This window comes from Ipomoea nil, unplaced genomic scaffold (genome assembly GCF_001879475.1).
Source record: "Ipomoea nil cultivar Tokyo-kokei standard unplaced genomic scaffold, Asagao_1.1 scaffold3238, whole genome shotgun sequence".
NCBI classification, from domain to species: domain Eukaryota; kingdom Viridiplantae; phylum Streptophyta; class Magnoliopsida; order Solanales; family Convolvulaceae; genus Ipomoea; species Ipomoea nil.
Genome location: NW_017619666.1, coordinates 1274623 through 1285411, shown reverse-complemented (window position 1 = coordinate 1285411; position 10789 = coordinate 1274623). Strand labels below are relative to the sequence as shown.

The 10789-nt window shown below is 34.6% G+C and overlaps 1 protein-coding gene across 4 annotated transcripts; it reads left to right on the top strand.

Moving 5' to 3' along the window:
- Window positions 1–3305: 3305 nt before the first annotated feature.
- Window positions 3306–6570, top strand: LOC109168943 (casein kinase 1-like protein 1). Of its 4 annotated transcripts, none has more exons than XR_002052138.1 (13): window positions 3306–3499; window positions 3594–3634; window positions 4516–4585; window positions 4674–4822; window positions 4925–5020; window positions 5118–5188; window positions 5314–5375; window positions 5461–5524; window positions 5599–5683; window positions 5754–5880; window positions 6051–6092; window positions 6175–6238; window positions 6401–6452. XR_002052138.1 is itself a non-coding variant. In XM_019317807.1 (13 exons), exons 1-13 carry the CDS (start codon window positions 3424–3426, stop codon window positions 6484–6486), a joined length of 1074 nt encoding a protein of 357 aa, XP_019173352.1. In that variant the 5' UTR covers window positions 3309–3423; the 3' UTR covers window positions 6487–6570. The 4 variants fall into 4 exon arrangements, 3 of the variants coding, with proteins under 3 accessions (XP_019173352.1, XP_019173353.1, XP_019173354.1); XM_019317807.1 differs by having other exon boundaries at window positions 3309–3499; window positions 6010–6092; window positions 6401–6570; XM_019317808.1 differs by lacking the exon at window positions 3306–3499 and adding an exon at window positions 3802–3889 and having other exon boundaries at window positions 3620–3634; window positions 6010–6092; window positions 6401–6570.
- The last annotated feature ends 4219 nt before the right edge of the window (window positions 6571–10789 follow it).

Here is a 10789-nt window from a genome sequence, read left to right as displayed (position 1 = left end):
ACATTGGATTTTAATTCCATGAATATGAGAGAATTGCGATTGCTTCCAACCAAACGCTATGTTACATTTAAGGCCGGTAAATTTATGTGTTCAAGAAGGACTTCGAAGTTTGGGTGTTATTTGTTTGAATACTACTTCACAAAGAGCCAACATCGCCTCCATTGAAACTCATACCCACAACCTGCCCTATGAGGGAGCAACTTGGTGCCATTGGACAAGGTCCTTGGTTTGAGTGATTTTGTTGAATTGATTAGAAAATGTACTAAATGGCTTAGGTACAATATAAATTAAAAAAAAAAAAAAACAATTTTGAAATATTGTGTGCACAACATGGTTAAAAAAAAAAAAAAAAAAAACATTTTAGTTTAGATACACTTGCTCGTGGAATTCTACATGTAAATTTTTATGTGAAATTTCACTATATCATGAGATAATAATTACTTTGTATAATAGTAATCAAGATAGTGATGCTATCCGATAGGATATATGCCCCGGTTTCGGCTCCCCTGTACGTCGGTGTTCTCGTTTTGTAGTCGGGTCGGGGTCAAGCAGTTCGGGTCCCAGTCTTCGGGTCAAAGTCAAACCTGTTACTCGCGGACCTATATAAAGGGCCTTAACACTTCATTTTAGGGGTTCCTTCCTCTCCCCTCTCCACTACACTCTCTCTCTAGATTACAACTCTCACTAAAGAACAATGAATAAGAGATCCTCTTAAACTACTTTCTCTTGTCTATTCCATTATACATATATTTTATATACATTCTCGATACATACATACGGTACACTCCGCATACATCGAGGAATTAAGCGCATCACTATCAAAATTGTAACTATGTGCATTTTGATTCCTCTAAATTATTGAGATAGATCTTAACGTTTCTAAATATTAAGAGCAAACCAAAATTAAAAGTCTTTTATAAAATTTAAAATTTATCAATGTAACATAATTTAGTGACTAAAAATCAAATAAACTTTATAATACATTTTATAACATTTACAAGCTATCAGTTTTTATAATGTATTAATAAATTTATTAATCTAACATAGTTTAGTGATATTAAAAATCATGTTCAAATGATATTATAAACATTAAAAGTATTTTATAAAATTTTAATATTATAATTCATTTAATTTAGTAGAAAATATTGCTCCCTTTGTTCCATTTTATATATCATACTTACTATTCATTGGTCAAATCAACTCTTTCTTCGTTGTTTAATTTTTTAGTATTCTTTACTTATTTTTATTTGATTTTTTTGTTTGTATTTATAATAATTTTAGTTAGTTTCTAAATATATAAATTTTGTATACTATTGTTAAACTTAATATTATGAAAAGTTGAATTAAAATAACGTCAATCAAGTCTCGTTAATCTAACTAGACATATAAAATGAGACAGAGTGAGTATTAATTTTAAATTTTGAGATTAATGATCCATATCTTATTTTAAACAAAAAATATATATTATTTTGTAAGTGTGTGTGTGTGTGTGTGTGTGTGTGTGTGTATATATATATATATATATATTAGAATTATTGTATAAAAAAGTTGAAGTGCCATCAATTAGAATATTAGATATAACTTTGATTGTTGTCAAGGACGTTGTAGTCTAGTGAAACCAAGTAGCTTGATTTCCCATATAGGAGGTTGTAAGTTTAAGTGTCCGTAAATGCGGTATTGACTCTTTGTGCTTTCGTTGTAACAGAGTCAACAGTATTTAAAAAAATGTTATAATTATTTTATATAAAATAAATAAAAATCTTAAACATTAAGGACCTTGTGATCCAATAGTACCAAATTGCTCCCTTATGTGGGAGGTGATGGGTTCGAGTCTCGGGGAGGAATAGTAGCATGTCTATTTGGGGGATCAGGCTTGGCTTCCTAACTAGTAAATGGGCAATCTGGTTCGCAGATCGCAATAACTTTAATATCATTGACAATGAGATCAAAATAGGACTCTCTTGTAGATCCATGTAGTGCATCATGAACCACTTTCGCGTCCATCTCAACATCCACCACCGTCATTCGCATATCCTTCAGCCAGCTTAATGCTTCCCGAACCCAAGCCATACAGGCATCCCGGACCACCGCACCAGGCATAGCTGCCACTGCTATGAATGCCCCATCAGAATCTCGTAAAACCCAATCGTAGCTAGACTTCCCATTGCCTCCATCATACGCAACACGCCACCCAAGCCAAAAACTTTGGGCTAAAGAGAGGATCTTATCCTCGCAGACCACACCTCCATTCCAAACTACGACAATGCCACAGGCACCAACACAAGACTAAGCAGAAGCTAAGGGGGGTCAGCGTCCAAAGCCGTAAAGAAAGCTTTGAACCCTTCCCCCTTCGCATCCATGGTTTCAGCCTCCATACGAACTCCAACCCTTCTCCAGCATGCCTTCGCCACCATGCACGTAAATAATATATGCGTGCTTGTCTCCTCCGCCTCCCTAAATAATAAATGTACTTAGGGTTGGGGTTCAGCCAGCCTTTGGAAGAATAAATGTACTTTTTTATGATCCTAACACTCATAGTACACATAATAATTTGTCCAGACTTTGGCCACATTTATTCCCTAATAACAATCATTTGAATATAACAATTGTATGGTCAAAGATCTTGTAGTCAAGCGGCATGAAGTGACTCTTCCAAGTGGCAATCGTTATACCCTGCACCACGGCGCACACAGCACTGTGCGCCGCGTGCCTCCCAAAACGACGTCGTTTTGTTAAGTTGTCTAGGAAGTTGACGCGATTATGTACATTATGGTATACAATTATGTACATTTGTTTATATAATTATGTGCATTTTTTATACAATTATGTACATTTTTTTTTTATACAAATGTACATCCGAAACAAGGAATTTATGTGTATTATGTTAAAAGTCTAAGTGTATTATGTTAAAAGTTTATGTGTATTATGTATTATGTTAGACTATGTGTATTATCTTTTCAAAAAATGTATGTGTATTTTGTTATACAATTATGTACATTTTAATATACAATTATGTGCATTTTTGAAATATGAGATTTTTTTTAAAGAAAATTAACAATCGACACGCAGAATTCCAAAAAAAAAAAAAATTCTAAAACGACGTCGTTTTGCACCAGAGTGCACAATGCAATATACGCCCTGGTGCACGATATAAATTGCCCCCCAAGTAAGAGGTCATGCGTTCGAGCCAATATTAACTCGTTGGATTTTGGTAGATTGAAAAAGTATATATGAACATATACTACATGCATAGAAATGTAAAAAAAAAAAAATAAAATAAATTTTCTGTAAAAAGATAACGGAAAACGCTCTCGTATTCTTTCTCATTGCGTCAACATAAACCTAGATATCTGCTTCAGAAATACTTTTATATTTTTTGTGCATTCGTATTTCTACCGTATTAACTGCTTTCTTCTCCTGCTTATGGAGCCTGTCATGAAAAACAAGTACCGACTCGGTCGGAAAATCGGCAGTGGATCGTTCGGAGAGATCTTCACCGGTTTGTTTTTCAATTTTTCTGCTTTTATGATGTACACTTTTTGGAATTTCCGGAGTGAGTTGATTGTTTAATTATTACCTTTTGCTCGATGCAGGCACTGATTTGGAGACGAATGAGGATGTAGCAATTAAGCTCGTGAGTTTTTTTCTGCTAGAAGTTGAACTATGTTTTGTCTAGTGTACTGGTTCTAGTGATTTTGGAAAATGGTTTTTGTTCATCACGGGATTCACTATTTCACTTTGAAGTTTATCTTTATGAGCGATAATTTGTTTACTTTGAATATGACAATCTTTTATGTACAGGAGTTCACATTTGAATTTTGGCTATTTGTACTTCATATACATTAAAGTGAGTGCTTGCTATATGGGATTATGGTGTTTTGAAGTAGCAGTAAGCTCTGGCTATATCAATTCAAATTGGATGCATAATCCCTATTTTCATTTGAATATCCAATTCCATGCTATAAGCCTATAAAGCTTTGCGTTACCACATTTATATAAGCTTTCACAGTTCACTTTTAAGCCCATCAAGGCATCAATGAAGTGTGAATTTTTGATTCATTATTTTAGATCTCTGTTTGATCATTTAGGCATTGATTTTTTGGGTTATCTTCATTTTTTTTTTCTTTTTCTGAACTGCTGCTACTTTATAATGGCTGCTGTGATGGCCTGATTCTTGCTCCTGGCTAGCTTGACTATGTGTTCATAACAGTATGCAGTGCTGCCTTCTGATTTTCAGTCTCCCCCAATATGTGGATGTCTGTGAGTCATCACTTCACCCAAATTCAGATCATGGGTCACAAGAACTTGTTATCAGGAACTGCCGGAGTTGTTAGAATAGTCTACTTTCTGAATTTTTCAAAGATAATAATTGCCAATTCATCCGAACAACTGTTCACATGACACAACAGTGTGCCTTAGTTTCATGGGCATTGCCATACAAACCAAGATGCTTTGTTTAATTACTTTCTGTCCTTTCAAACTACATCAAAGCTGATATTATTTCTGGTCTTGCAGGAAAATGTCCAAACAAGTCACCCTCAATTACTGTATGAGTCAAAGTTATACAGAATTTTACATGGAGGAAGTAATGAAATTTGTAGTTTGCTTTTTCTGAACTAAACCATATTATTTTATATTCAATGATTGTTATGATTGTGAATTTTCTATTGCAGATGGAATTGCAAATGTGAGATGGTTTGGCGTGGAACGAGACTACAATGTTATGGTCATGGATTTGCTTGGCCCTAGTCTTGAAGATCTATTTAACTTTTGCAGTAGGAAACTTTCTCTGAAAACTGTTCTCATGCTTGCGGATCAAATGGCTAGTTCTTATTAATATGTTTGTTTGGTCAAACACAGACACACACACACACATGTATCCTTGCCCACATATTGATATATGCTGTTTAAATGTTTACCACAGATCAACCGCATTGAGTTCTTACACAGTAAATCATTTTTGCATCGAGATGTCAAACCAGAAAATTTTCTTATGGGATTGGGAAAGCGCTCAAATCAGGTTTTCTGATTGTTATTTTGTGGTTATGTATTTCATTGATCTTTCTTTTGTTGTATGTGATTGTTGGTATTTCTATATACATTTGACTTGAAAACAGGTGTATGCAATTGACTTTGGTTTGGCAAAGAAGTATCAAGACCCTTCAACTCACGAGCACATCTCTTACAGGTATCCAACATTACCCACTTATATGGTCATGTAAATGCAGTTGGAATTGCTAAATAGTTGGCTGTACGGGTAAGTGTACTATTGCCTCTGTTCCTTCTCAAACAAGTATTATTGGAATCCTGCAGAGATAAAAAGAAATTGACAGGAACTGCAAGATATGCAAGCATAAACACTCACCTCGGTCGTGGTAAACATTTTCTCTTTGGAACTAGTAGCTATCATTACTTTGTTGTTGTTTCTTCTTCACTAACTCAAAGTTAAATACATTCTAGAACAAAGCAGGAGGGATGATTTGGAATCTCTTGGATATGTTCTAGTGTACTTCCTAAGAGGAAGGTGATAGTAGCTGCACTTTGCTTTTATGGATGCTGATGAATTGTAGTGTCTATTTTGACGTTTATCTATTGCAGCCTTCCTTGGCAGGGAATAAAGTCAGGAAATAAGAGACGCAAGTATGGAATAATTAGTGAAAGGAAGATGTCTACCTCTATTGAGGTAATATTTGCAAACATGATTACTATATTTTTGACTTGTGAAAGGAAGTGGCTGATCTTTATTTTTACAGGCCTTATGTCGAGGTTCTCCTACAGAGTTTGCTTCATATCTCCAGTACTGTCGTTCACTGCGCTTTGAAGACAAACCAGATTATGCTTATCTGAGGAGAATTTTCAGAGACCTTTTTATCCGCAAAGGTAAATAATAATAATAATGCTAAAATAAATACTATTTTATCCTCAGAAAATATTTATTTTCTATGTGTAGTTTATCGAAGAGTAATGAAAATATTACCAACATATTTATGTTATCTTTTGCCTCTACAGGCTTTGAGTTTGACTATGTTTTCGATTGGACTATTTTGAAGTATCAGCAAGCACAGATTGAAGCTCCTCCTCCCAGATCTCTTGTAAGTGATGTACCTTTATACTAATTCAAATTTATTGTATGCATTTTCACATCTAAGATCTAACAATGTTTGCTTATTTTAGACTCCTGGTTCTGGAACCAGCTCATGGATGACTCCCATGAACCCCAATGTGGAACACCAGTCGGGTAATACGCCAGTCCTATGCCCTCCCTATGCTTGCTTATATGATGTTACACCCACAATACATATATCTGAACTCATAAATTCCATGCAGCCCTACATCTTACCCATACTAAACATGCTGCTCTTAAACATATCTCACTGGGTGTTGTCTTTAACTTTTACAGGTGAAGAAGGGAGACGATTAGCAGACTCTTCCCAGAGGAGAAACTATGGGCAACCCGGAAATGCAGAGTTCTCCAACTGGAAATGACTTCGCCACAAAAAAAAAAAAAAAAGATGCTATTGTAAGTTATCCGAGTTACTTTGACAATGCAAATAGAAGGTTTGTTAGATAGATGAGACATTTGGGAGGAAACTATGTTTTTTCGTCCAACTTTATCAATGAACTTTGCAGTTGTCAAGTGCAGAGACTGTACACAAAATCTCAAGCAGACAGAAGCTCTCCTTCATCATCTGGCAGGAACAACTCTAGCACAGTATTTTTGACTATAAGTGTGACACTTAACATGCCCTTTTGGTGATATCTTCACTTTCTCACCTAGTATTGGTATTGGTAGTGGCAAATGTAAATTTGCCATTGTAATTTTTATTTTATACTCCCTCCGTCCCGAATTGGATGTCTCATTTACTTTTTGCACGCTTTTTAATGAATCAAAAGTAAATGTTATGCACTTTCCAATTATGCCCCTCACTTTTTCACTTTTGGAAATAAAAATAATAAAGAAAGCAAAAGCTAGAAGGGTAATTTGAAAAAAGTAGAATGATGGTGATGTTCAATTTTAGAAAGTGGACAACATTTTGGGACAAACTAAAAAGGAAAGTAAGACACATAAAATGGGACAGAGGGAGTACATTATATCTCCTTATCAATTATGCTTCGAAATATCAAGTTGAAGGTGAGCCTCTTTTTGCAATATTCTCCCTCCTTCCCATTTTAGAACTTATTTGTTGATTAAAATTATTTATAATACAATTTTTGTGATATTTAATTTAGTAATTAGGTAATAAAATTTACATATTTAAGTACATTATAAGGTTTTTTTTGGCTGTGTTTTATTGACTTAACAATTCTTAATAAGTGAAAAGAGTTAGTGAAAAGAGTTAATTTAACTAATGAATAGTGAATAATTCATATAACATGAGGTAGCAGGTAGAGATAATCTTAATTTTTTTAAATTAGTTATGATTCATGTAATATAGCCCCTAGCCACCATACATGTCACCTTTAATATTTAAAAAATTACTCTTCAATATATTAAAAAAGTATATAAAAACTATTGCTAAACATTATGTGTTGTAATTAGTTGATGGTTCTTTAATTGGTCAATCTTTTACCATTTAGAGTAGCTATGTTTAATTGATTTTAAGGGGAAAAATTATAAGGGTACACAAAACCTTGAGTCAACATATAATTTTTTGGCCATATAACAGGCAATTTATATCCTACACCACGGCGCGCGTTGTAATATGCGCCCAGATGCAAAACGACGTCGTTTTAATTTATTTTTTTTTTTGAAATTTCCCGCCCCAGTGAATGGCAGTAGTTTTTTCTTTAAAAAAAACCCGCTGTTCAAGAATGTACATAATGTTATATTAGAATACACATAATTGTATACATGAATGTACATAATTATATAACAAAATATACATACTCTTTTTAAAAGATAATACACATAATCTAACATAATACATAATACATAATAAACATAAACTTTTAACATAATACACATCAACTATTAACATAATACACACAAATTTTCTGATTCGGATGTACATAATTGTATAAAAAGAATGTACATAATTGTATAAAAATGTACATAACTGTATGAACCAATACACATAACTGTATGAACAAATACACATAACTGTGTGAACAAATACACATAATCCCAGCAACTTCCTACCGCGCCTCCCAAAACGACCCAAAACGACGTCGTTTTGGGAGGCGCGCGGCGCACAGTGCTATGTGCGCCGTGGTGTAGGGTATAACGATTGCATATAACATTGCAATGTAAGTTGGGGATGGGTTTGATTTTGGCCAAATTAGTGTTTGGCTAATATTGCAACAAGTTGAAATCTAACTTGATTGTTTCAAACTAACCCGAAAAATGACACATTGAAGTTGTAACTATTCAGCAAATTCAAGGATATGAGTATGTGTATGGATTAATTTTGATTTTTTTTTTTAAATTTCCAACATGTGTCGGAAGCTTGCAACACTAGCTATAAAAAATGGCAGTTTTTGTCCTTTTTTGAGTTTTGTTTTATGTAAAATGGATCAATTTTATGTAATTGGGACCCACTTTTGAAAGTTGATAAAAAATTACAGAGGTATATAGAAAATAGTGAAAAATTATAAATTTAGTGATGTGAAAGTAAGAATGACTTTTGAAAGTGAAAAATATTTGCCTTATGATAAATCTTCGTGTGAGTAAGTAGGAGGGAGAAAATGTGAGAGTGTAGCCTGCCTGTAGGAAAGCAATAGGGATTAGGGAAGCAGTTGATATAGGCACATGGAGCAGAAAGTGATATGTGCCCACAATGTAGTAAAGCACAATAAATAAACCTCAAGGTGCTAGAATAGTCCTACAACATTTCCTCTCTAGAATAGCCAATAATGACCAAAGGTGTTTTGCCCTACCCTACATCTTTGCCCATTGTAATTCTTATATCTACTATTTCTTTTTTACTTTAGACTAATGTGACATTTAAACTACCGTAAGTCAAAAGTTTTTATTCTTTTCTTCATCCAAAAATGGTGAAAGTTTTATGGACTACATTAGAGTATCTCTCATAGTTGTAAATTTTTTAGAGATTTTGCAAGTTTAACTAAAAAAGGAAAAGTTTCTAAAAAAAAAACTAAAAAAGGAAAAATAGGATAGAAAAAGAAAAATAAAATAAAGGTTTACGCGCCCGGCTGGACGTGAGATTGGTGCCTCACACGAGGCCTTCTTTAATTGTTGCATTCTTAGTGGGGCCCACATAGCTTACAAAAAACAAGCTCCTTCCGCAAAGACTAAATACATTCTCTCTCCTCACCCTCTCTCCTCTACATATGCATTGTTTCCTCAAAAACCACACCAAGATGCATTTGTGGGGATGCTCGAGCATTCTTAATAATTGCTGTTTTTGAAAAGTTTTTGCATGTGTGACTAGGAAACATAATATGGGGAAGAGGAAAAAAAAAAAAAAAAAAAAAAAAAAAGAGCAAGTATGCCAACAAAAAAAAATATTTAGATTTTACGTGCCTAGAGTAGCGTTGAATGCGCGAACAAGGCACGCCTTCTTCTCCACTTGGGCCCCACACTTTCAGACCAAAAATCACACCTCTTACAAGAACCCCTTTTCTTTAGGAACCCCATTTCTTCTCTCTCCTCATAGTCCCTCCACATCATCCTTGCTTTCTCAAAACCCACCCTAAAATCCATGGAGGGAGATGCTCAATTAATTGCACTGCTGGAACAGCCAACATAATTGAGGAAATGGTAGGGTAACAATCAAGCCCAAGGAAAACCTCCCTTGATCACTAAATGTTATGTGCAGTGCAGACCTATTCATTCTTCAGTTAAGAATCTCACCAAATGAACAACACAGTCAGATTTGATGAGTTCATATCAAGTTTAACTACATACACACAAACCCGAAAGCCCTCTAATAGTTATCGATCCCCTACCTACCTAATTGTTAATCGAAGGAACTAGATTAGGAACCTGTCGAATTTTCCCTCGAGGCTCTCCTTAGAACTCATAATCTATGAGAAACTCATCCTATCACCATTCCTTACATTGGAGAAAACACACATACATCTAATAAGAATAACTATGTCAAAAGGAGTTAATGCAGAGGCCAAAAACAAAACTATGCTAACAACAAAGGAAAGTTCAGCCTCCACAAACTTAAGTCACTGGTTCAATAGGCAATATTTAGGGAAATAGACCAAGATTTGAAACTCGACAGCGACAGTGTGAGAATTATGCTTAAAGTGGGCAGATCCCTTGTGAGTTACCCGTGATTTACACCCTCCCAAATGCTCTGTCGGGTCAGGTGTGGGACCCTTGGGGTTGGGGATTCAACCTTTTGGGGGAACAAGGGGAAGTTGATGTACAGAGACAAGGGCAACTGTTTTTTTTTTAAGAATTATTACTGTGTATAACTGTTTTCTGATAGGTACCTGGAAATGATCAATCAAGAACTACCAAACATCTCTTCAACCAAATAAGATTATTGACAATGGGAAGTTAGAATGCAGAATTAGAAATCAACCCACATTTCCTGTTCAGGGTTTTATATTCATATAACTCTAAAATTTCACCAATTTCAGAGGCCAATCAATCCCTCAGTTACTAACCTAATCAAGCACAGAATTAAGGAATGGTAAGAAGCTTCATATGCAACACAGGGGTAAGTCCATCCATATCAACAAATCAACAATCCACTACTACACTTAAAAGGAAAGAAAGAGATAGATGCATAGTTGAAGGAAGAAAACTTATGAGAAGAAGCAAAAAGATGAAAAAGTGCATTAATATAAAGGAATATGTGAAGAATGATGA